Below are 27599 nucleotides of genomic sequence, written 5' to 3'. Positions count from 1 at the left end.
CAGTGGCTTACAATGCTTTTGAAAAAGAAAAATTCCTCCTGGCAACAAAAGAAGCCTCTGACAGTCAATGAAAGTGCAAAAAGACAAGGACCTAAGAGATTCCTGCCCCTTGCAGGTGTCTATTTTAGGTCTGGGGTGGGAGGGTAGAAACCTGCCTTCTTCCCCCTCCTCTGGCAAGTCAGGGTCTATACTACCCCACCTCCTCCCTTAACAAAGGATAGCAGAGAGCAAGAGCATGAGGGAACTGGACAAGTCAAGGAAACACCATGATTCAGAGCAAATTGGTTTGTGCGCCGAATATTTCAAGATGTACTGCCCTAATCAATTTATACACTTTTTTCCATGGTATTAACTTAATTACTTCCATACACCCCACCTCATCTTTCCATATGCCACATGGGGACATACAATCCAACTAGAGGTGATTTCAACAATGTGTTTCAAATACTTCTTTCATACCCCAATCATCTCAGAGCTTTTTAATAATACTTTCTAACAGCACAAGTATTTTTTCAGTCATTCCACAAATATTTCCTGAATGTGTACCAGGGTTTCAGGGCACTGTGCTAGCAAGATATTGGAGGTATGACCATGGAAGTAGGGAGAGTGTTTTTTCTTGTTGAATCTAGGGCCTAAAAAGTGAAATTTTAAATCCAGCCCTTCAGTGCATGGAAAATCCAATCATCAGCACCATAAAGAAATAAAAGGGATGGGAAAGGTTTGGCCCTTCCCTTGAAGAGTTTTGTGATTCCCAGCACAAGGGAAACAAAAGCATTCACATTTCGAGCCTCCTGGTGGGTCTTGCTAGACCATATACAAGGGCCCAGCATTAACAGTGTGTTATGATTGGGGGAAGGAAGAACAGAATGGCAGGTTCTTTATTTTTCTGGAGTGCCTACCCCTTGCTCAATTGATCTCCAGTCCATAGATTCTCACACTAAGATTTGTTTACCTGAGAGATAAATACCAATAATTACACCAGAGATAATGTAACTTTAACTAGTTAATTAGTCAAATAATAACCTTCCCAGAATGACTACATGGATTTGGAGTCTATTCCTAAAGAAGCCAGCAAGATCAAGTCTAACATTTCACCAAGTCAATGTTCCCTCGCATGTGATATGTGTAATTTCATGGCTGAAGTCCATGAAATTATTGTAAGTGGTCCACAAATGATATTTTTCAAAATTTCAATGAGGTTCCTAGACATGGAAAAAGAAACTGAAGGTATGTGGAAATGGAATTTGGGGGAACATTGAGAATGGGTGGCATCTACATTCAAAGGCAGTCCTGGAAAAAGCCTCTGTAAACTCTCTGAGCTTGGGTGAGATATGACAAAATAACCAAGAAGCTGCTGATGGACTTACCCACACATGTTGGAAATATGTCTTCATTGTTGATCTGGACTTCAATCCAATCCATGAGAAGGTTCATGTACTGGGGAGCTGGCAGTGCAGTCGGCTTCTTATACTTGAGGTCATCCTGCCACCGATATTCATATTTGGGGCCCCCTGACATCACAGGGCAGGTTCGCTCAGTGCAGAACTCGCAGATGGTGCCATAGATAAGGTTGATTCGATTGAAGAAGTCCACCACGTGTACGGCTACCCAGTCGTTCTGGTCCTCCCCACTGGGCAGCTGCACAGCTGCCTTTAGGTCCACGCCCGAGTTGAGGGATGCCTGAGCCCTCTTGTGGAGCTCAAACCTCTGTGTGCCAGGTTCAAATTTCCTCTTGGGCCGGAAGGTCTTGTCCTTGTTGAACACCTGCTTCAACGCTATAGACATGGTGTTCTCCTTTTCTTCCTTTGTCTTGCAGGAAGCAAAAAGGCACCTGGAACTCTTCCGTGAGAGATCACAACCCAACAGAGTTTTCCACTGCCAGCCCTCTGGCCCCAGTGTTGCAGCTTGCAGCTTCTAATCTATTTTAGATGGCCCCTTCCATCTTCCACTTGAGTGATTTCCAGGGGAAACTCATGTTTCTTCCTAATGGCAAGAGAGAAAAAGTTCTTATAAGTGCCCAGTTTACATTTAAGAAGTGACAAAGGCTTAGATCAGATTTCTAGCTTGCATTTGGCTGTGCCCAGGTATGTGGATGAGGAGGTTAAGCCAACCCCCTGGGAATCTGTATTGATGATTCACACCATAAAAATACCAAAATAAGTAAAGGCATCACACTCCTTTTCTTCATGAACATGATCATATCTCTGGTTACTCTTCCCTGTGTGATCATAGGCCACTGGACCTCTCCAAGGTATTCAGGATGGTATGGTAGTCAATAACACATCCCCTTCCCACACAGGCTTCTTCTGAGAGCATCTACCCCATCCCATTGCTTCTGTCCCTATTCAGTTAGCATGGGGGCCACTACCCTCCTCCTCTTGAACACACATGATTAGTGGCTATCACACCATGCTGGCTAATAAAAATATTTCTCCTGGGAATTTGGAATCAGGATCCAGCCTTTGTTACACATTACCCCTGAGAAGTAATCAGACTGGGTCTAGTTGAGTCCTACTTGGACCACGTATAGTGAAGTTGGGAGAGTTGGTCTGTAGAGTGGGGAGGGATGAGGGAAGGAAGAGGAGCACAAAGGAGGAGGAGGAGATGGAAGAAGCCACCAACATACAAAGAAACAGAGACAAGAACATAGGTGACCACAGAGAGGAAAAAGAGACAGTGAGAAGGAAAGAGTGACTTCCTTAGTTCCTGATAATCTTCTATGAACTGGTTCCAATTCCATTTAAAGCATAGCTATGATTCCAGCCCTTGGGATCCATAAGTTTTTCCTGAATTAATCAAATATTGTAGATCCCTTGTTTTACTTTCGCTAACTTGAGTGGGTCTTATTTCCTTCCAAGAATCCTTAACTATGACAGAATATACCACCCCTAAAATCTGCCATCCTTTATGTCCTTAGTACACACTTAGGTAGCACTTCAAGGCAGAGCTGTCTGATAAAACATTCTGTGATAAAGCAAATGTTCTGTACCTTTGCTATCCAATATGGTACACACAAGCCACATATGGCCATTAGGCACTTGAAATGTGACTAATGTGACTGAGGAACTGAATTTCTCCTTTTATCTCATTTTAATTAAATTTGAATCACTATATATGGCTTGTGGCTACCATTTTGGACAGTACAGCCTCAAAATCTTCAATGCTTTCTTCTCCATTATCTCATTTGACACCTTCTAGTGAGTTTTATAGAAGATTTATAGTAGGTATAGTAGATTTGCAGTAGCTATCATTACCCGTGGGTCTCCAAGAGATAAAATAATTTGACTAAGAAGGTCCCATAGCTAGTAGGGGGCATAGTTAGGATCAAAATATAGTTTCTTGACTCCTAGCAAAAGTTCTTTCTACAAGGCCTTATAATCCAAAAAGTGATGCCCTTCAAACTGTCTTTCCTGCTGGTTCATGAAGCTCCTTCACCCAGAGATTCCATCCCCATACCCCCAAAGATCACAAGTATAGACAGGCTGAAGGTAAAGACCGTGTCCTTGGCATAGAAACAGAGAGGAGATAAACTGATCCACTGATGGGTCAAGCCCTAGCAAAATGGGCAAAGGGCTGTGGCAAGATTCAGAGGTTCCATCATGGAATCTGGACTTGGAGTTAAACAAGTTAAAGTGCACAGAAGTGCTCTTTTCCTACCTAGAAAGGCTTCTGTCATCCTATGCTCAAACATGTGTTGGTGATATATTCAACCTTAGTTATTCAGGCAAAACAAAACTACCTCTCAAAACAAAACAAAAACCAGCTGAGACATTCAGATTCCCTTTCACATACTCTGCTCTTTGCTCAGAAGTGCTGACCATTCAGCTAAATGTCTCCCCTGGCCACTCCCTACAGTCTCTGTGTTCACTTCCTCCCTCTTATTGCCACCCTCTTCCTATTACGTTTTCACTGAAATTCCATAGATGAGGTGTTTTTCCCCCTCTTCACATGGCATTGAGCATGAACACACCCCACAAAAAACTGACGTGGAAAGGCAGGTCATGTGACATTCTCTGCCTGGGACAGTGAGGTCCCACTCTGGAGTAATTTGGGGTTTCATCAGGAAAGATATTCCCACAGAAACTCTGAAATTCTAGAAAAACAAAGTCTTCCTGACTTTATACAAAGTCTTTTTGAACAAAATCTTCTTCAAAACTACACCTTCCCAAAAGTTCATCCTACCTGAAAAGAGGCTTAAGAAAACTTAGGGCTTTAAAGGGGCATTTCCAAAATAAAAAATATGAGTTAGAGATAGGAAGGCTAGAGAAAGGATGGTGAGCCTTGTTTTTGTTTGTTTGATTTTCCCCCCCTTTTAAAGTGGGCAATAGTCCTTCTGTATCACAAATGCTTAAATGCTGACAGTAAAGCAGCAACAACCCGACAGCCATACCCTCATATCTGTAGTGAGTAAGACTTGGTCTGTTATTCTGATAATGAGTGTACCATCAATTCCAGGGTCTTCAGAGCACTCTCCTCTCCTTACATGACCCTCAATATCACTAAACATGCCCCGGAGTGTCTGCCTGCATGGGCATCGACGTGGAACCTTCCTCCACACCACTGCCAGGCCCTCTGGCACCTCTGATAAGAGCATGTGAATGAGACAGGACAATCATAACAAGTCCTCCTGGTTCCAAAGACCTGCCCAGGCTGGCACTCACTATTATCTCCATTTCTCAGATGACGAAACTTTGATCTCCTAATGCTTGTTCCAAATGTGTTATCTTTCTGACATGCTCAGACATGAGGATGTCTCTTTTGGTCAAACTTTTGTCTAGAATGAAGTGCTCTGGAGAGGGGATAAGGTTGGCTGGTGGGCCAGTGGAAATACAGGATGATTAATAACAAATTCATCGTGCCACTGTATGACTAAACAAAGAGGCGTCTGTCTGTGTCTTTGTCTGAGTGGTAGATGTTATACTGAGGTGGGTACTCAAGAGTTTTGAAATGGAAAGGAACTCAGAAAATCTAGCTGGTCTTATTATCCAACCTAGAGCTTCATCGGGACCTCTGCCTATGATTTATGCTGTAGACATATTACATGGTTAGAGCAGTGCTTCTCAAATTTAATGTGGGATCTCGTTAAAATCCAGGTTCTGATCCAATAGGTCTGGGATGACACCAAAGAGTCTGCATTCCTGACAAGCTCCCAGGTGGTGTCAAATCTACTGGTCCATGAGTGATGCTTTAACCATCCAGACCTGATTTAACAAAGAGATCTTAATAGAAATACAAACTCTTGGGACTCTTCCCAGACTTAGCAGGACTAGGTCTGCAATCTAATAAAATCTCAGGAGAAGTATATGCTTTGAGGAACACTGGGTTGGATGGCTGTTTGACAGGCTAGGTAAAGGGATGATTAAATAAATTCCTATTTGTTGTTTTGTCAACAGCTGGCATCATAAACATAGTCTTCAGCTATGTGTGCATATGTGTGTTTGAGAAAGAGAATAAGGAGGGATTCACTGTTTTGAATACAATGGCCTTGACAGATGGTGACAAAGACTGGGTCTTTTGATCTCGATTGATTTGGACAGCACAGCACCCAAAAGTTGGGAGGTTCCCAGTGGATACCTTCCATAAATAACAGATGGAATGTGGCTGCTGACACTTCCGCTGCAGCCACATGCAGAAAATCTTCTTTGGCTAGATTAAATGTAGTGCTAGCAACAACACAGTCACATTCTCCGTCCTTGCCGTCTCCAAGAAGAAAACAAGTCATACGTTTTGCTCACTGCGTAGAAACTATAAGCAAATTCTGATATAAATAGCACCCATCACAATGCTCTCAATAAATATTTGAAGCCAATAGCTCTTTTAACCAATAAACATTTACTAAAGGCCTTTTATGTGCCAGACACCAGGCTAAGGTGCAAACACTACAGAGCTACTGAAAATTTGGACCCTGACTTTGAAAAATCCAGTTTTATGTCTAGTTATGAGGTTAGTTTATTGGCTTTTGCTTTTTAAGGTACAAAGTTAAATGCACCAATGTAAACCATGATGTGATTCCTTTACAGTATTATGTAGGTTAGGAATGAAAAAAGGAATAAGGTCTTGTGGAAAGAGAAAAGTGGAAATCCAAATAAACAGCATAAAATTGACAGGAGCTCCATGTGTTCTCCATATTTTCTGCTTAATAGATCAATTATAGCAATAAAATATGATGTGCACTATAAAAATATGCAGAGAGAATTCAGCCAGACTGGAGGGGAATGTTGACAAGGTAACTAAGCAACTCTGGCAAGGAAAATTCTTATTTTTCTTTTCCTATGGATGTCTTCTGCCTTATTAGTTCAAAAATAAAAGTCTTTGCCAAGTATAAGGAAGAAATAAAACAAATCTCCCACTTGGTCCTGAGAGGTCCATCTTTTCTAGCTGTGACCACTTCTAAAGAGACCTTTGTGGCATAGAATAGTAGGCAGGACAGAGAGGAGCAAGACTAACACTGATATTAGCTGGGGGGAAAGATGTTCCATATTTCATATGTGGGATGAAGAATTCCTCCTGGCAGTACCAGCCAGAGGACAACTCACTCCAGAAACAAGAGAAATGCTCCAGAAGTACCCCACTTGAGGGACATACCACGTCATCATCATTGCTGGGGCCCCACGGAGCTAGGATGGTGCCTGGCACAGAGCCACTTCACTGAATGCTTGCTGAATGAATGAGCAAATGATAGTGAATGAAGAACCCATTGTGTAAAACTAAACCCACAAAAGTGAAATTCTTTGGGGTTCTACCTCAACCTGTAAGCTCACTGCCAGCTCACTGCCAACTCACTGAAGTTGGCTGTCACCAGCTGCTGGGTTACTCTGAAGTGGCCCTTCCTGAAAGATCTAGACAGCTGTCCAACATCTTTCAAATGAGCTATTCCTTTCCACTGTTACCAAAAAAAAACCCAGCTCCTCAGAACTGAAGAATGACTACTCTGATTTCCCATTTTCCCACTGTATTTTTCTCTCATGGCTGAAATAGCCCATGGAATCCTCTTCTCATACCCCAAATATTGAATAAAAATAGGTTTTTATTTTAAAGAAGTATGTGTATATGAATAAAATGAACATCATTTGACTTTCCCAGGCTCCAATAAAGGATGTACCTACTCATGTGATTCTATCAACATTTATGTATTGTTTTACTCCAGCCTACTCATTAGGTGCTATCTTTGCTCACAAGTCAATCCCTGAACTGGAGATTACTGCCTGAGAAGCAGTGTTGCTATTTTTTTGTCCAACTAATCTATCTCCTCAACCTGGAGCCCCCATATTGTTGCATTTTAGATTCATTAACAGAAATATTGTGGACTTTATTTTAATCTTCAAAGATAGGCAGAGTGAAGAGCTTTAAAAAGTCCATGTTACTTCTGAACACAGATGAAGTCAGGACCGAGAGGTGCAGACCCACCTCTGCAGTCTGTCACATGATTTTCACTCCCCCATCATTTTCTAGTTCTCCAATGTCCATTCAAGTTGCAGTCTCACTGTTTCATTTGTATATTTACTTATTTAGTAGAACATTTCAGCACCAAAATAGGAGTAAAAAAATAAAAGCATTGTATGCAAACTTGCACACTGCAGCAGCAGGAGTGATTGCAACAGGAGTGATTGCTCAGTGCACAGGTGTTTACAGCAGAGACCCATAGTGAGTCTCCATTTCACAGACTCAAAGCTGCCACTCAAAAGAGGGCACTCAGTGGGGAGAAAAAGTGGAAGGATAGAAAGGGATGGGATTTATTTGGTGTGGTAGAATTTGCTACATATTCATGTTTTTCTGAAGAAAACATACTTTTAAAGAAATATTTTCTTAAAGAGAATAAAGTTATCTTAAATAAAGGCCTTCCTGAGGCTAGTAGAGACTAGCCTGGATTCTGAATAAGGAGGAAGATGGCAAATATTTGGTTCACCCTTGGATAAGGTTGATCTAATCTTACCACAGTTTTAAAAATAAGTAGTGAAAATAAAATTATTATAAGATAAATCCTCAGTTGGCCCACTTATAATTTATGAAAGACATACTAATTTTTTAAATAATTTTTTCAAAGAATAAAGAATTCCAAGTAAGTTATCACTTAGTCTACTATTTGCAGATCTTTGGACTAGCTAGAAAATATTTTTGTGGTTTAGAAAAAAAAAGATTTAAGATTTGAGGACACAATACCTAAAGACTGAGCTAATATAATAGGAGAAACTACAAAATAAGGCAAACACACTTTTAAAAAATTACTGCATAAAATATATATTTTTACTTTTCAAGCACAGGTGTGTACTAGCTAATGTGGTGTCACTCAGAGACTCCATCTGATACTGGGATAAAGGTCACTGTCAATTACCATTTCCTTCTTTCTCTTTGAGACAGGGTATGCCAATTCTTTCTTGGAAAGATCTTGTTTTAAAGGAAAAATGTTCAAATTCAAGGAAGTTGGTTCCTGTAACTGTCAACAGACTTATTTAGTCTTAGCCACTCTAAGTGAATTTGAGTCTGAGGGTCTGGAAAATTTTTATCCCTGGCACTATGGGAACTTTTGTCTGACATCTGGAACCATTGCAAGAGGCTGTTGAAGAGGGGCAGAGAGCACAAAATGGGCTAGAACACTGAAAATTTGAAAATACAGTTCTAATTTTCAAAAGGGTACTGTTTTAAGCTTGGGGTGGGGTGGGTATAATTAATATCAATTGCAAGCAAGATTTAGAGACAATATAGCCAAGTAGCTAAGAGCATAGCATCTGCAGGGTTGCTGTGAAAATTTCATAGTGCATCTGTGAAATGTTTGGAATGTAGTAGGTACTGACCAATATGGTTGTTGCCATCACTCTCATCATAATTAAAATCACATTATAATACAAGTTTTTAACAGATCATTGAGAGACTACCCAGAATCTTAGAATGCTTAAAACTCTATTCAAGTTACTTATGTAATAGTAACAATAACTCATATTTATTTTGATTTTCACAACCCAGTGAATTAGGCATTACTATTTTCCCCATCTTACACTTAGGGAAACTTGAGACACAACTAGATTGAAACTTTGTCCTGGGTAGCTTACTCCAAAACCTTTAACCTCAATTAAGATGCGTATTTATGGGAGAAACCCTTTAGGCAAGGGTCCTTGCCTAAGGGCAAGGACCCTTAGACCTTGCCCTAAGGCATAGTCACATGCCTCTCCCAAAGATATATGTTTCTTGAACCTTTGTGATCTAGTCAGATGACCTGGATTCAGGTCCTGGCAATGACCCTAACTGGCTATGTCTTTGGGCAAGAGACCTTTCATGAACCTCAGTTTGGACTTGTTAAAAGATAATGGTACTTATTTCTCAGGATTATTGTGAAAATTTAAAGAGACATTGCCTGTGTGAGTACCTCATAAATAGAAAACCATTATATAGTTATTAACATGGTGATAGGTAACAAAGGGAACTACAACTTTTGACATGACACCAAGAAATGATATGAGTAATGAAAAATAACTCATTTCAATGCAAACGTGTTTATAAGCAAGAGACAGGGCAGGGACAAGGGGAGACACTGGACCCCTAGATAGAAGAAAAGAATAAAATCAGTACTTCCTTCTTGCTTCATTTGGATGGACTTCATATTCTCACAAGAAAGGAAATAATATTAATCTGAGTAACTTGATAATGAGTCGATATTTCTGAACTAATCCATTTAGCTTAATATTGTGAGAAAATTCCAATATTTTTCATGTAAGAAAATCTATTGCAATATTATTTCATGAATTTTCATATACTGGGGCAAACACCTTTTAGAATAATGTATAAAAGTTCTTGTTTTAAATTTTAAAATGCTTTATATTTAATACAATACCTTAGGTTATAACTTGGCTATGATCTATCTCTGTGTTCTGATAACGTGAATAACTTTCTGATTAGTTATCTAATCAGAAAGAGGATTAAGACTGCATCTCCAGAAACTCTCAAGAGAGAAAAGATAACCATCTACCTGGGAGCTTTTTAATTTGCTGAGGTGAAAACAGATGGACAAATAGGATAACTTGGAGACAAATAATTAATGATGCTATCCTCTCTACATTCCTGACCCTGTCCGCAACTACAAAAGAGGTTGGAAATAAAATAGACTCCAAGGAGTAATTGTAAACCATGGGGCCACCTGGAGGACTGGAGAAGGCCCTAACTCTTGAGTCAGAAAGATGTGGGCTTGAGTCCAGGCTCTGCCGTTAACTAGTTACCCTCCTGGGCTAAAGATTATCTTTGTGTTTCAATTTCTTCTTTGGTTAGATGAGAATACTGATACAAGTAACACAACGTGTTTGGGGGATAAGTGGGAGAATGTAAGCAAAGAGGGGCAATGTCAGTGCTATGTTTATTAATCCAGATTTCTCATATTACCAGGTTATTTCTCATATTATTAACTAGCTTCATGGTCAACAGGGATTCCAACCATACCTGATCTATTCTTTGACTTCTTTCCCACAAGATCTGAGCACCTGACCCCCAAAATGTATAAAATCTTGGAAAATTTTAGAGAACAACTCCATTTCCTCACTGTTGGTTTTTATGAGGAATAATTTTCCCTAAGTACATGACTGGCCTTTCTCTGTCCTTTTACTAATGTTGTCTCTGGGGAAATGGAGGAACTAATTCATTAGTAAATTTGAGAAGAACCAACTGGACATACTCAGCTACAAGCATTACCTCCTGGGAGGTGCCTGCCCTCCAGGAGTGTGCTGTTTGCTTTCCACTGCTTTCTGAAGGGAGAAAGCCATCTCTGTCCACTATTACATGGGAAGAGGTGGGTAAATCTAGCATTTACATGTAGCACACTCACTTGACTAACAGACCTAAAGCTAAATCCTCAAGCCTAGCTTCTCTAAGCAATAAAGATGATCTGTTTCTGTTGTTTCAATCAACTTCTTTTGAAGCCATGTAGGGAAGAGTGGTATTCACAATATTTGTTTATTGGAGTCCCTCTTAGAGACCCCAATCCTATGCAAAGTTCACCAATTTTTTGAAGAGTTTCATTATGACCTCAGTTCAAACATAACTTACTTACCTGCAGAAGTTCTGCATCTCTCTACCAAGCATGCACAATCTTCTCAAGAGTTTTTCAGGCAAGAGAGACCACGTTACTGTCCAGCCACAGACACAAAGAGGGAGAATACTCAGAACAGAGGACCCCCTCATCTGTGAGGTGTTTTGAAACATTCCACAAGAATCAGTGAGCATTTGGTTTGATATTCCCATGCCCTGTAGGTGGCTACTGTCCAGGGCCAGTGCTCTTCATGGAGGATCTAAACACTTCCACCCAGATGAAACCTCTCCCTCACCCAGCCTCATTTCTCAAACTCCTCTCTGGTTTAACTTCAAAACTCTGTTTAAATAATGGAACAGAGGTGGAGAATGAAGGTGGAAGGGATGGCTGATGGTTCCTGGCCAGTGACATCTGCATCTGGTATGCACTCCTCTCTCACTCTCATGCGGTGACCTCACCCTTTGCTGCATTTCTGGGCTCACTGGCCTTTACTCCATCAGTCTATGAGGGCTGATCGCACCCTTCAGTGCAGCACTAACACATAACGTAGGGCCCAGCACAAATAGGACCTCATGTTCTGTGGCAGAACTATGTCTAAATTATTTCTAATAAAATAGTGCACAAACAGTTCCTTTTCCAGCTGAGAGGGCCAAGCTCCTGGAATCATGATGAGACATAATCGACAAAAGAAACCTTCTCAGAAAACAGACGCTTCATGCAAAGATCAACAGCAGCAACTGACACGTGCTTCCCCAGGCCAACAACCCAAACAGCTCTCACTTTTGCATTTTCCAGCATTCACTGAAAAGTCAGCTCCTTTAGAAGCAAGCCCAGCTTTAAAAGAATGTTTAAAAATTCATGATAGATCTTTGGAACATCTTTGCATGGTGCTGTAAAGACCTCTACCTGTGTACTTTATTAAAAGAATATGTCTTTAAAACATGCCTCAAAGGAAAAATAATGGGTTAGAAAGGAGGTCATTCAGCCTGGGGAATTTTTTATCTCTAACATGAGAGGAAAATGTATCACATCACCTCCTTTACTGTAAACTACTTCTATGAGTTTGTTGCCCATCCTCAGGCTTTTGCCTCTGTTGCATCCACTCCCATGCCCTCTGTGCTCCTTCATGCTGGGACGTGTCAGCAGGTCTCCTTGGCCCCTAACCCATGTCCCTCAGTCACCCTGCACAACACCATGAAATTCATCTTCTTCGAGCCATGACCCTGCCACACCCCCCTCATGTGAATGTGAGGGAGGCCTAGTATGAGACCATTGCTGATGGCATTTTATAGCAGGAAGAATTCTGGGAAATCACTTAATTTAATTCAACTCTCAATGTATAAACACAAAAACAGAAGCAACCACACCTAATTCCCAGATAAGTGAGGTGAGGCCCACAGCACAGACTGCAGCTGACAGCAAAGCCCCCGCCTTTGGGGCCAGTGTTCCTTCCATGAACCCACGAATTTCTCAAAGGCTTAAGCAAACCTGACACCTAACTGCCCTTCAAACGGCATCTAACTTATCTCTTTCAATACAAACCTCTTTCATATACACATAGTTTTATTCATCCCCTAGGTGGGTTTTAAGCTTTATTTTTTTTAAGCAACATAACTTTTTCCCCCTAAATGAAGTTTTACACATGAGAAGGGCCCTTGTTCTTAGTCTACCCCCTCCCAACAACCACAGAGACCCCTCTGATGACCTTCAGGTTTGACTCTATCAATCAGGCAACTCATGAGTTCCCAAGGCCCATTGCACTTGCCAGTGACTGAATCTCTGCCCCAGCCCTCTCCTCACCTGTCCACCTGCCATCATCCTTTGGCCTTCAAGGCCTGGAGAATTGCCACCACCTCCAGGCAGCCTCTCCTGCACATGCTGCTAGAAAGTGACTCTTGTCTTTCCTTTGCTCCAAAGCCCTGAATATTTAAACCTTCCTCTCTACCCAAATAGTCTGAATCATTTCTTATTTTTACGCCTCACCCTCACCTTCTGGCCCATTTATAATGAGGACCCACCCACCTAACTGGCAACCCCTGCAGGTCCATCAAAGTAGGCTTTGAACACAACTGCCCCTAGGCTGAAGGTTCGGCATGCCCCCTAACTTCTTCTGACCCTTCCCTAATCTGGCTTTGTTTCTGCTCATTCTTATTGTACTCATTTTGAACTTTTGCTTCTTAAGCAAACCCATGAATAGGGTTTGACTTGCTCTTCTTGAGTTCTGTACTCATCCCCCAGCTCTGTCTCCCATTTGTTCTTTTTCAGTTTTCTCCTCTTGAATTCCTGGAGTCTCTACTAAGAAGTGGATGGCTGCTGATGAAAGCAACTATGACCCCTCCTTACCCTGACCTGTCTGTCCACTGGACCTGCCTCTGGACTTGCCTCAGAAATGATGGGAAAACCAGGACTGACTGACCAGATACTTGTTTAAAATGCTGACCCTTTGGGTTCCACCCTCACTGTTAGAGGGAAGTGATTGTGATGCATTCTAATGTTTAAGGACTCCCTGAAATGGGGAGTTTCACACTCCAGGCCTGTCATATCCAGGGTCCATGTGCCAACAGTCATTTATGGAAGAGAATGGACAGATAGAAATGTGGTCTTCAGAAGAACTGAATTTCTAGCAGAAAAAAGGTCAGAAAAATCCTTAGAGAAAAGGAAGACGAAGTTGAATCACACCGGAGATTGGACAGTGGCTCTTCCCTGACTGGTCTACCAGCTACGCCATCAGCGGAGAGGCTGCTTCATCCCCACCTGCTGCCATCTGTGTCTGCTGGCCCTTGTACTGTTCTGACTGGTAGTTAAGTGACTCTGAAATCACGCTGCCTGGGTTTGATGCCCAGGTCTACGGTTTTCAGAGCTGTAATCTCTTGAGCTTAATATGTAACATTGTTAAACTTCAGCTTCCTCTTTTATAAAATTGTGAGAATTAAATGACATTGTCCAAATAAAGCATTTGACATAGCACCAGGCACAAGGAAAATCTGTAATAAGTATTAGCTTTTAATTCTTAATTATTCACATACTACTTTCTTGAACTTAACTCATTTATATGTGCATTCTCCTCTCTGGACAGGAAACTCCACAGGCTTTTTCTACTTTCTCTCCCTTATAAAAACACTCAGTAAATCATGTCTCACAGGATTGTGGTGATAATGAATAAGACAGTAAGCAAACAAAACAGAAACAAACTCATAGATGACAAGGAATGAACTGATAATCACCAGATGGGAGGAGGATTGGGGGAATGGGTGAAAAAGGTCAAAGGGATTAAGGAAGTACAAAATGACAGTTATAAAAATAGTCACGGTGGTTTCAAGTACAGCATAGGGAATATAGCAGTAATGCTGTAATAACTATATATGGCATCAGATGAATACTAGATTTATCAGGGTGATCAATTACTTCATAAGGTATGTAAATATGTAATTGCTGTTATACACCTGAAACATAATACTGTGTGTCAACTGTAATTGGATAATAAATTAATTAATAAAAAAGACAGTCAGTAAAAAGAGGTCAGCAGCAGCTCTGGCACACTACAGGCTCTCAGTAGTAGTGATAATCAAGGAGGCTGACCCACCTTGACCACAACCTGGGCACCAGGACAGCAGGTTTCCCTCGGCAGGTCTAATATACTGCAACCTCCCTTCAGCCACTGGGCAGTGGAGCCCTTCAGAAAAACAGGAGCCTGGTTTAGAAGGCTTCTCCAGGCACCACACGGTGCAGCTGGCCAGAAAGCCTGTGTTGATTGGACATTTATACCTATTATTTTATAATGGGAATTTGAGCTCTGTCAGGGTAGTGCCAGAAAAGCTCATCCTGAGGTAAGGGGTGCATTTTTGATACCAAATAGCTTAATTATGATTTTCTTATATAACCACAATGTGTAGACTTGCCAAAAGTGTTAAAAATAGAAGACAATAAAAAAAATCAAAGAGAAAATCTCATAGTTTCTAGACCAGCTTGCATGGAAATAGTTACCTCACAAAAGCATGTGGCTGTCAATTTTTTCATTCATTTAGGGGAGTGTTATTTGTTTTTTCTATTGTTTTCTTTAGATATTTTATTTATTCTTCCCATACTATTCTTTAATGACAAGTGAGGGTGGTGACACCACTCTTCTCAAAAACAATAAAAGCTACAGGGGAAAAAAAAAAAGGCCATATGAGCCTCCAGAGGCCTGGGGAATTCTGCCCAGAGAAGTGAACTGCTCAAGCAGAGTATGGCAAACAACCGCCTCTGCTGGCACTGGGCTGGGCCAGCCCCTGTGGTGAGCACTCGCTTTATTTTTGGTCCAAGCACTGACTCCAGGAAGCCAATCTACTGACTTCTTTTTCATTTCAGATTATACGTTCATCCATAAGCCTGTTGAGAAAGTCTCCATTAGAGATTCCCTCCACTCGTGCTGAGAAAGAACAGGAAAAACAAACACAGACATCATTCCTAGAAAAACAGCGCCCACCCGGCAAGAGACCAAAACAGGTGTGTGCTATCTCCTATTCTCTCTTTAAATTGTACTTTATTCCATATGCACACAAAAAGAAAGCAGCTCCCCAAGATTAGTGTTTGATTTTATATAAGTGCCAGATGACTCAAATTCCTTTTAGAAGAAGGAGGTGTGGGGATTTATAAAAAAACGTTGATAAGAATATAACCATGAACGTTTCTCCCATCAACTGTTGTCAATTAAAAAAAGTTCAAGGGCTTAATATAGTTGAAGATGGAAAAATACAGAGTTCCACAAAGACAAGTAAGACAGCCATATTAAAAAAAAGAATAAAACTCATCTGAACCACTTTAGCACATCTCAGGTGCAGACCTTTACAAATCTGATCAAGAGACATCATTTGCAAATATATATATTTTAAATCATATGACCACTGTTCCTAGACTGTAGAAATTGAAAGTGATTGCACAATGGACTGGTCGTCATTTGGTCTCCCCTTAATTTGCCAGAACCCAGCATGGCTTCTACAAAAAGACAAAACCTGACAGACCATGCAGCATGGCCAAGGAGCTCTGATTTATTTCAGCTTTAAAAGGCTACTGCACCAGGATCTTTGTTTCTGCCCAGAATGCAATCCACACGACTGGTCTCGGTGTCCTGAGTCAAATACACGTTTTTCTCATCTGGCAGAGAGATCTTGTGAACTCTACGCACAACCTGCGCTGGCGACTCTGGGAGAGAAGAAGGGGAGGGTGGGGTCGTGCTGGGACACAGAGTCTCTCCATGCTGACTGTTGCACCAGGTTTGCAGAAGGGCCCAGACAGGAAGAAGGCAAGGCCTTGGCCTTCAAGATGTCCAGTAAGGGAAGCTTTCCAAGCTGACATCACAAGCAGAAATGAATCAGCTGGTAGAAGAGCTAGGTCCCTAAACTTATACAAAGCAAGGAGGGCCTTGTGGCTTCTGGGAGCAATGACGGGACCTGAAGGTGGAAAGTGGGGGCAGCGATGCAGGGGAATTCCAGCCCCTTCTTGACCCAAAGGGCTAGCCAAAAACAGGGAAAGTCAAAGATGTACCCCATGAAGACATTCCCTCAACATCATTAAAGGTCATTCCCTCTTCCCAGCTCCTTACTCCACCCTACTCTGCTCTCAGGAGTAAGGGGAAAGAAAGGACCTTGGCATTCATTTGGGAAGCTTCCCAGATAGTCTAAGCTTTCACCTAGGGGCACCTCACCTGAGAGCAACCATAGATACTTGAAGATCAGTTGTTTCATTTTTATAATACTCTAGGACACAGGTGGCAAACACAAGGCCTGCGGGCTGAATCCAGCCCTCCACCTTGTTTTATCCAGCCCGGCACCTTGTTTCTACCCAGTGGCAGTGCTGAGCTCCTTGACCCTACTTAAGGAGTGTAATTGACCTTACAATTATACAGTCCTAAAATTACATTCGGCCCTTTGAAGACCCTTTGGAGGCTTCTGTGGCCCCAATGAAAATGAGTTTGACACTTTTGGTCTAGGTTTAGGATGTACCTAATTTTATAAAGCCACCTCACATTGTGTGTGGGAAGGAGATAATGTAATTCTGATAATAATTTGCATTTCCTCCAACCATATCCTAGTAAACATAAGAGGGACCTTTTAAGTACAGGTGCTTTCTGACTAATGATGAATAAATGTACACATCACTCCATGGCCCAACAAAATCTCCTGAGGACTCAGGATTTAGAGAAATGACTCAAGTGGAGTTTCCCTAGTCCTTTGCAGCCCAACCTACCTTTCCTCACCTGTTTATCTCCTCTCCTCTCCTGTCATCTGTTAATCCTTCTCGTGAAGGCTGGCTGAATAAACCTCACCTAAGCCAGCAAACAAGTGAGGGCAAGGACATTTTTAACAGCACAACCCACATCATTGTACCCTAAGATAGTTGCCATGATGACAAGGATGGCATGAGCCTGCTGATTAGAACCTTCCTACCATTTCTGTTAGGAGACACACAACTACTTCCTGCTCCTGGAAATTTTGGAGGGGCGAGGAAAAGGAAGACAGGGAGGAAAGAGATATTCATGACAAAAGCTGGCAAAGGCTCTTTGAGGATGTATAGTTCTTCTCTCAAGCTATGTAGCAAATAATCCCTTCAAAATGAACTTTGAAATCTAGAATGAAGGCATTTTTTTATCCTCACCCAAGGATATTTTTTCATTGCTTTCAGAGAGAGAAAAAGGGGGACAGGGAATGAGAGAGAGAGACATTGATATGAAAAACCATCTCATAGACACCCTGACCGGGGAACAAACCTGCCACCTGGGTGTGTGCCGTGACCGGGAATTGAACCCACAATTTTTCCATCTATGGGATGATGCTCCAACCAACTGGACCACATCGACCAGGGCTCTAGAGAGAAGTTTTTAAAAAGAATTCTAGTGTTATATTTGAAGTTTAAAACTATGCATATCTTTTCCATCAGCAAACCCACCTTTAACAATCTATCAAAGGATAATGAGAGTGGGCTGTTGTGTCTGGCTGACTTCTAAGACGGCCCCATTGATGTCTGCCTCCTGGTATCTATGGCCCTTGAATAATCTGCTCCACCTGGATGAGGACTAGACCTAGTGACCCCAGGTGAAGAGAAGACAGCAAAAGGGATTAGGTTATAAAAGGCCTAAAAGATCAAGATATAAAAGATATAAAAGATCAGGACTTCTGTCTTGATCACATACTCTTTTGCTCTACTTGTTCACTTTGATGTAGCCAGCTGCCATGTGTGAGCTCTCCTACAGAGAGGCCCACATGGCAAGGAACTGAAGGTGGCTTCCAAGTCAATAGCCAGTGAGGAAGAAGGGCCCTCAGGCCAATGGGACTGAGTCTTGCCAATAACCACTGAATAAGCTCATCTCCTTCCCCAGCTGATCCCCCAGATGACTGCAGACCCAGTCCAGACCTTAGTGACAGCCTTGTGCAGGCCCCTGGCCAGGAGAGCACAGCCAAGCTGTGCTCTGATTCCTGACCCAGAGAAACTGAGGTAATACACGTTGTTACTTTTCAGCCACCAAGTTTTGGGGCATTATGTTATGTAGCATGACATAAATAATACAGCTTTTAAGTATCACTGTTTATAATCACACCCAAAATAGGGAAACCCCAAAAGTCCATTTGGAGGGAGCTAGTTCAATCAAGAGTGGAACATCCATACCAGAAATATGGGCCAGCCTTAAATGCAGTGAGGTCGATAGGTCTGCACTGACACTGAAAGAAGTCCATGAAGATGAAAAAGTTGCAAAATGTGTGATGCTTCTAAAACATGGCAGATATCTAAATTTCCATACCTGTAAACTCCAGACAAGCTGCTTATCCACTTTTCCCATCTCAGAAAATAACAATTGTAGTTATCTAGTTACTATGGACAAAAACAAAATAGAAAAAGAACAAAATAGAGAAAAATAGAGGAGAAAAAGAAAGAGATCATTCTTGACTCTCTTCTTTCCCCCAAACTGCTCATCTAATCCATCAGTAAATTACACAGTTTACCTTTTAATTACCACCATATCCTACCCTTGTCACTGCCTCCACAGTTACTCTTTCCATCCAAGCTACTATCCTGACTTTCTGGAGCAGCTGCAAAGGACGTGACTCGCTGCCCTGTTATGTCTACTCCCCTGCTATCTATTTCCAGACAATAGCCAGAGTGGTACTTAAAAAAGTGTCAGTGGAATCAGGCCAGTCCTCCCTTTAAACCCTCTAAAGGCTCTCCATCACAGTCAGAATAAAAAAAAAGTTGCTTTACTGATTCACAAAGCCATAACCAACAGATCTGGCCCATGAATACTTCTTGTACAATTCTCCCTCTTACTTATCTATCCACATTTACTTCCTTGAAGTCAATAACACTCCAAGTTCATTATCATTAGAGAGGTCTATTAGTTTGCTAGGGCTTCCATAACAAAGTACCAAAAGCTGTGTGACTTAAATAATAGAAATTTATTGTCTCACAGTTTGGGAGGTTAGAAGTCTGAAATCAAGGTGTTGTTAGGGCAGTTAGCTTCTTTTGAAACCTCTAGGAAAGGCTCTGTCCCATGCCTCTCTCTCTGCTTCTGGTGGTTTTCTAGCAATCTTCAGCATCACTTGGCTTGCAGATACATCACCCCCAACAATGGTGCTCTTGCCAGGTGCATGTCTGTCTCCAATCTTCTCCTGTTTATGAGGACAATAGTTTGCATGGATTAGGGGTCCACCCTACCCCAATATGACCTTATCTTAACTAATTATAATTGCAGTAACTGTATTTCCAAATTAGGTCACATTCTGAGTAACTGGAGCTTAGGACTTCCATATACGAATTGGGGGGTGGGGAATATGCGTCAACACATAACAAGAGCCTGACAGGTGTCTTTGGCTCAAGGACTCTCCAACAGCCTTGTCAAACTCTCTAAGAACATCACAGCACTCCAAGCTGCTGCCATTCACCCTTCCTTCCTCCCTCAGACTGGCGTTACAATCTGATGGCTCTCCCAGGCTCCCTCCAGTTTCAATTTGCCCACATTTCCCTGGCACCCAGAGAAAAGCACTCTAAAGGGCCCTGTACTTGGTGGAACTCTGCTGGAGTAATCTTGAAATATTATTTCTGAACAAAGGGACCCACATTCTGCTTTTGTAGTGGGCACTGGTCTCAAGGGGGTTGCCTTACTACATCTCTTGTATCACTAATCTGGTCTTGGTGTCTTCTTCTTGGAGGACTCAGAGTGACACCCCAGATATCACCATGACTCTGGTCACCTCCTCCGAGAAGCCTCCTTTGCCATCTTCAGAAAGCACACCCTACCTAACCCTGTCTCTGTCTCCCATAACTCTGCTTTAATGTTCTTCATAGCTCCATCTGATTTCACTGTATGTTTTTATTTTTTGTTTGTCTTATCTTCTCCTTGAAGAGGTAAACTATTAATATACAGAGACAAAAACCTTTGTTTATTGTTGAACCCCAGCACTGATAACAGAGCCAGGCATGTGAAAGGTAGCCAATAGTTTGTGACTAAATTAATTTATTAATAAATGTTATACTAAGTTCACCCAGATCTTCCTTCAGTTCCAAACATATAAAACATAACTCAGAGTGACCATCTTAAGAATGTGCTTCACAGATATATAAAATACAGCTTTTTAAAAACACAGGCCAGAAATGAATAGAGAATCCAAAGCCAAACTCAAGCAGTAGACATGAGAGCAAATGCTGCCTCACCAGAGGGGCTGAATCCAGATACAGTTGCTTAGGCCAGGGGTTTTATTGACCAGGTTAGGACAGGTGATGTGACCCTGAGCCCACGCAAAGTAGGAAACTGGAACTGAGATAACTTCATACAGTTAGGATTCTTGAAAACCTCCCTGAAACCTACATGAATATGGGACTAGAAAAACTACCACTGAGCTCTTTCGTAGCTCAGGGAAGAAGCAAGGAGGCCTGTACTCTGCCCCAGCCTCAGGGTGAAAGAAAATGCATCTAGTAAAGAAAAAAAAAACCCACCGAGCTTGTGTCATTCACAAGTATCTTGCTCAAATTTACATTGTTTTAAGATTACATAACAATCCTAAATTAATAAATCACCATAAAAATGTTCCTAGGACCACAGTAACCTCTATAGAAGCAAACTCAAATTGCTCTGTAAAAATATTTTCATAACTCAGGACTCACAAGACTCCCTCAGAATAAATAATTTCTGCTGAAGAAACCAATCAGGGGGAGAGGCCATATACTCAACAAGCAGAACTAGCATCCCAAAACTAATGGTTACAGAATAATATGATGAGTCTAAAAACTAATTATGTTTAAAAGTATTTTTAAATGAAATAGTCAACTTCTATGGAAAAAGAAAGGTCATGTTTAAAAAAAGTAAATAGGATAATGAAAATTAAAAACACAATGTTCAGTTGCATATTATTTAGATATAGCGAACAAGAGAATTAGTACCATGAAGGATGGGTCAGAAGAAATTACTCATACTGTAGCAGAGAGAGGAAAAAAGTGACAGAAAATTTGAGAAGCTATAAGACATAGAGAATAGACTGAGAAAATAAAATATATATTTGATTGAAGTTCCAGAAGGAAGTAGAAGATTGTGAAAGAGGTAATATTAAAATGATAATGGCTGAGAATTTAGCAGAATTAAAGTAGTACTTATGTTCTTCATTTGAAATATCACAAGCCTCAAGCAGGATTCAAAAGAAACACACACACACACACACACACACACACACACTGGACACATTGTGGTAAACTAAAGAACACCAGAAGCAAAGAGAGAGGTGTGGAAGCAATCAGAGAGAAAAAGATAGGTTACCAGTCTCATGGGGGGATTCAGATTAGCAGCAGACTTTTCATCAACGACATAAAGTCTAGAAATAACAGAATAATATATTCAAAGTGGTAAAAGGAAATATCTTAAACAGCTATTCTACACCTAAATTACTACTCTATAATGAATGTGAAATAAAAACACTTTCATACAAAACAAAGACAATATCCAATTCATACACTCCCCCAAATTACACAATAATGTTTAATATAAAGTGAATTACATTAAGAAAAATTACAATAAATAATGATGAGCAAAGAAGATACTAAACATGACAGCCAATTTATAAACACTCCTACTGTTTAAAAATTCTAAGATTATTTGGGGGAGAAGTTATAAACAACTTAGAGGTAAAATATTAGATATCAATAATATGTAAGGGCAATTACATTACAATATTCTAAGGTCCTTGTGTTGTTTAGTAGGAGAATACCAATTTTGAATACTTTTAAAATTTAAAGCTAAGCATGCATATTGTAATTTTAGGGTAAATGAGGAAGAAATGGAATGCATAGCTTCCAAAGTAGTAGTGGAGGAGAAAAAGGGAAAAAAGAACACTCAAATGAGATATGTGCAGACAAATAAACACAGAAAGAATGAGCCACCAGCAGCTCCTCCCAAAAGGAAATATATACAAAAATGCAGTTTAAGCAAAAGGAAATTGATCACAGATATACAACATATAAGAGGAGATAAAAGAAGGAATTTCAAGGCTATAGAAAGACATGAGATTCTGAAATATAAGAAAGAATTAAGAGCACATAAAGTGGTAAATATATAGGTAACTTAATACAAGTATTGATGCTATAAAAGAATAAAAGAAACAATGCCTTGTGGGATTTTAAAAAGAAAAAATACATAGCTTTAAAGTACACAAAAGGACTAGCATAGGGACTGGAGCAACATAAGTGGGATGGGTGTTGTTCAGAGGAAGGTAAAGATATTGGTCACTTTAGAATTGGGTGAGTTAAAGATACATTCTGTAATTACTAGGTTAACCATTAAAGAATAAAAACAGGCAGTATAATTTTTGGAGTGGTATGGAAGAAAAAGTAGACTAAGACTAAAATTTCAATCAATCCAAAAGAAGACAAGAAAAGAGAGAGGACAGATAGAAATTTTTGGACAAATAGAAAGCACAATGGCAGACATGAATTAAAATACATCAGTAATGATAACATGTAGATTCACCAAATGCTCCAGGTAAAAGATGGTTACAGATTCAAATGCCTTCTGGGCAGGCTAGGTCACATAAATGAGTCAACAGCAGGTCTAGGAAAGCAGCAGCTCAAATGTAATGGCAGCTGATGTTCCTTCATGGTCCAGGAGACAGTACAGTATAGTGGGCCCTGGGGTAAACTGCTGAGTATATCCATCTGAATAAGGTAGCTCTTACAGATTTTTGCAGCCGTGTACGAATGCAAACACAGTGTCCAGTATGTCAACAAAGCTGGAAATTCAGTGCTTTGTGGGAAATCTGACTTTTAAAGGAAAAAATCCTACTGATAGCCTACTGATTTTTTAAAGGAAAAAAACACTAAAAAAAAAAAAAAGAGAAAATGCTGTTAGACTTTCGGCCAAGATGGTGGCATAGGTAGACACACTGTGCCTCCTCGCACAACCAAAAGGACAACAAATTTGAAAACAACAAACAACCAGAACTGTCAGAAAATCAAACTGTATGAAAGTCCAACAACCAAGGAGTTAAAGAAGAAACATTCATCCAGACAGGTGGGAGGGGTGGAGATGGTCAGCCAGGTGGAGAGGATTCGCCACAAGGCAGCTGATGGAGGACGGGGAGGGCAAGGCGGTGGCTGGTGGACCCAGCTAGGTGGCAGATTGCAGACTGGCAGTCCCACATTCGTGTGTGGATAAACCATGAGAAACACCTGGGGAGCGAGACAGACCGTGCAACCCAGGATTCCAGCTCGGGGAAATAAAGCCTCAAATTCTCTGACTGAAAACACCTGTGGGTGTTGAGGTGGCAGCAGGAGAGACTCCCAGCCTCATAGGAGAGTTCGTTGGAGAGACCCACAGGGTCCCAGAATATATACAAAACCACCCACCCAGGAATCAGCACCAGAAGGGCCCAGTTTCCTTGTGAGTAGTTGGGCAAATGACTGAAAACCAGCAGAGAGTGGAGCAAGTGGCACTGTTCCCTCTCAGAACCCTTCCCCACAAACAGCATCACAATGCAGGGATGTGGATTGGCCTGCCCTGGTGAACACCTAAGGCTCTACCGCTTACTATGTAACAGATGCGCCGAGACTAAAAAAAAGAAAAATGGCCCAAATGAAAGAACAGATCAAAGCTCCAGGAAAAATACGACTAAGCAATGAAGAGATAGCCAAACTATCAGATGCACAGTTCAAAACACTGGTTATCAGGATGCTCCAGGAACTCATTGGGTACTTCAACAGCATAAAAAAGACCCAGGCAGCAATGAAGGCTGCATTATGTGAAATAAAAATCTGCCCTGGCTGGTGTGGCTCATTGGTTGAGTGCAAGCCTGTGAATCAAAGGGTTGCAGGTTTGATTCTCAGTCTAGCGCACATGCCTAGGTTGCAGACCAGGCCCCCAGTAGGGGGCTTGCAAGAGGCAACCACACATTGATGTTTCCCTCCCACTCTTTCTCCCTCCCCTCCTCTATCTAAATAAATAAATAAATAAATAAATAAAATCTGCCCTAGCTGGGATAGCTCAGTGGATTGAGCGTGGGCTACGAACCAAAGCATCGCAGGTTCGATTCCCAGTCAGGGCACATGCCTGGGTTGCAGGCCACAGCCCCCAGCGACCAAACATCGATGTTTCTCTCTCTCTCTCTTTCTCCCTCCCTTCCCTCTCTAAAAATAAATAAATAAAATCTTTAAAAAACAACAACAACAAAAAAAAACAATCAAAGTGTCGCAGGTTCGATTTCCAACCAGGGTACATGCCTGGGTTGTAGACTATAACTCCCAGCAACTGCACATTGATGTTTCTCTCTCTCTCTATCTCCTTCCCTTCCCATTCTAAAAATAAATAAATGAAATCTTAAAAAAAAGAGAGGTAACACGTACTTTGTAAATAAAATAAATAAATACATAAATAAATTTTAAAAATCTAAAAAAAAAATCTATAGGGAACCAACAGTGATGGGAAGGAAAGTAGGACTCACGTCAATGGTTTGGAGTAGAAGGAAGAAAGAAACATTCAGCCAGAACAAAATGAAGAAACAAGAATTCAAAAAAATGAGGAGAACCTCCAGGACATCATTAAATGTTCCAACGTTAGAATCATAGGGGTCCCAGAAGGAGAAGAAGAAGAGCAATAAATGGAAAACTTATTTGAACAAATAATGAAGGAAAATTTCCCCAATCTGGCAAAGGAAACAGACTTCCACAAAGTCCAAGAAGCTCAGAGAGTCCCAAAGAAGTTGGACCCAAGAATGCATATATCAAGGCACATCATAATTACATTACCCTAGATTAAAGATAAGGAGAGAATCTTAAAAGCAGCAAGAGAAAAGAAGAATTACCTACAAAGGAGTTCCCATAAGACTGTCAGCTGATTTCTCAAAAGAGACCTTGCAGGCAACAAGGGACTGGAAAGAAGTATTCCAAGTCATGAAAGGCAAGGACCTACATCCAAGATTACTCTATTCACCAAAGCTCTCATTTAAAATGGAAGGGCAGATAAAGAGCTTCCCAGATAAGATCAAGGTAAAGGAGTTCATCATCACCAAGCCTTTATTATATGAAATGTTAAAGGGACTTATCTAAGAAAAAGAAGATAAAAAATATGAACACTAAAATGACAACAAACTTACACCTATTAATAACCAAACCTAAAAAAAAAAGCAAACTAAGTAAACAACTAGAACAGGAACAGAATCACAGAAATGGAGATCACATGAATGGTTATCAGTGGGGTAATTGGATGAGGAGAGAGGAGGAAAAGGTACAGAGAACAAGTAGCATAAATGGTAGGTAGAAAATTGACAGGGGGAGGCTAAGAATGGTATGGGAGATGCAGTAGCCAAAGAACTTATATGTACAACCTATGGACATGAACTAAATGGGGGGGATGATGGTGGGAGGGGGTGTGCAGGGTGGAGGGGAATAAACGGGGGAAAATGGGACAACTGTAATAGCATAATCAATAAAATATATTAAAAACAGCCCTGGCTGGCATAGCTCAGTGGATTGAGCACGGGCTGGGAACCAAAGTGTCCCAGGTTTGATTCCCAGCCAGGGTACATTCCTGGGTTGCAGGCCATAACCCCCACCAACCGTACATTGATGTTTCTCTCTCTACCTCTCCCTCTCTCTCTCTCTCTCCCTCCCTCCCTTCCCTCTCTAAAAAAAAATAAAATTAATTAATTAATTAAAAAATATATATATTAAAAACTTATTAATAAAGTTTAAGTTTAAAAAAGTGGTGGTAATACCTGCTAAAGATGGTCTCTCCTCCCTCTCATTTTTTTTACAGAAATGTATTCTTCCATATAAACTGTAAGACTATTTTCTTTAATTTCTAAGACAAGCGCTCCTTGTGAGAATACTAACAGAACTTTCTAAAATTTTACATGAATTATAAATAAATTACCTCTTTGTGTTAAAACATTTTTAGTCTTTCTAAATGTGCAGAGATTGTTGTGTCTCCCTCAATAAAGTTTTATAGTTTCCTTCAAAAAAAAAAAAAGAAAAGAAAATGCTGTCAATCCAGTAGATAGGAAGGTGTGGGAAAATGAAACAGGAGATGAGAAGAGCATGGTAAATAAAATTCAAAAACATAAAACTAAAGACAAAAAGGCTACCCTTGTGGTTTTAAGGAACAACTATAAATGACACACGGACAAAACCAAGGGGGGATGGGATCAGGAGTGGGAGGTGGGAATGGCTGGGGTAGGGGAGTGGTGGGTGGAAAGTGGAGACAACTGTACTTGAACAACAACAAAAAAAAAGAAAGAAAAAGGACTACCCTTGCAAACCCTTGTAACATGAATGGAAGTGACGGCTTATACTAAAACACCACTGCGATCCACACCCTGTAATTTCCATCCTGTTCAACCTTATCATTTGGCTGAAGAGACCTAACATTAAAGGTTGGGGAAAACATTGAATATTCCAAACATAAAGTACATGGAGCACCAGTGGTCACTTAAAATTCCAAATCATGTTTGTTCCATCAGTTCTGCTTACACCAAGTGTCCCCTGGGGCTTACTGGATACTAGGATTAATCTAGCTGTTAATAAAAATAGTGATGTTAAAAATGTCTGGAAGGACAGAGAAGAGAAAACGGAGAGGGGAGAAAAATCAACAATATTCACCTTCTGTTACTGATTCTGTTATCTGAACTAGTCCTGGATGGCAGTTCTTCCCCATGGCCTATGAGGTAAGGTTCCAGGGTTTTTCAGACCTGGCCCAGCCCAGCCCCCACCACGATGCCAGAGACACCTTCATCCAGGTTCGTGTCTCTGCCTTTGTTTCCCCCTCTACTTCAAACCAAAACCTCCGTAGAGTGAGGCATTCTCTAAAGGTTGCTTAAGGTTCCTGATGAAATCCTTGTATAAGGAATGCACCAGATGGCTATTTTTAAACTTAGTTGGGCTCTGCAAAAGTATGTGTAATGAGACAAAGGAAATTGTGTTTATCATAATTCCAGAAGGCACGAGGGATAAATGGGCTGGCTGGATGGCGCCAGCTCCTGGCAATGAGGTCAGCCATGATGGGAACTGGACTCTTTTCCTAGGGGGTCTTGCCTGAGGACAGGCCTCCAGTTGAAGCTGTCTCACCCACTATAGCATAGCTATA

At 41.0% G+C, this 27599-nt stretch overlaps 1 protein-coding gene across 2 annotated transcripts in view; it reads right to left on the bottom strand.

Moving 5' to 3' along the window:
* The window catches only part of MOB3B (MOB kinase activator 3B), a 194156-nt gene that overhangs the window by 123880 nt on the left and 42677 nt on the right, over positions 1 to 27599 (bottom strand). For both annotated transcript variants that reach the window (XM_036021526.1, XM_028526077.2), the window contains exon 2: positions 1368 to 1983. In XM_036021526.1, coding sequence (XP_035877419.1) covers positions 1368 to 1785 — 418 coding nt within the window. In that variant the 5' untranslated portion in view covers positions 1786 to 1983. The remainder of the gene's footprint in view (positions 1 to 1367; positions 1984 to 27599) is intronic.

This window comes from Phyllostomus discolor, chromosome 3, assembly GCF_004126475.2.
Source record: "Phyllostomus discolor isolate MPI-MPIP mPhyDis1 chromosome 3, mPhyDis1.pri.v3, whole genome shotgun sequence".
Classification (NCBI taxonomy): domain Eukaryota; kingdom Metazoa; phylum Chordata; class Mammalia; order Chiroptera; family Phyllostomidae; genus Phyllostomus; species Phyllostomus discolor.
The sequence above is the reverse complement of the archived record's forward strand: the minus strand, read 5'-3'. Positions and strand labels throughout refer to the sequence as shown.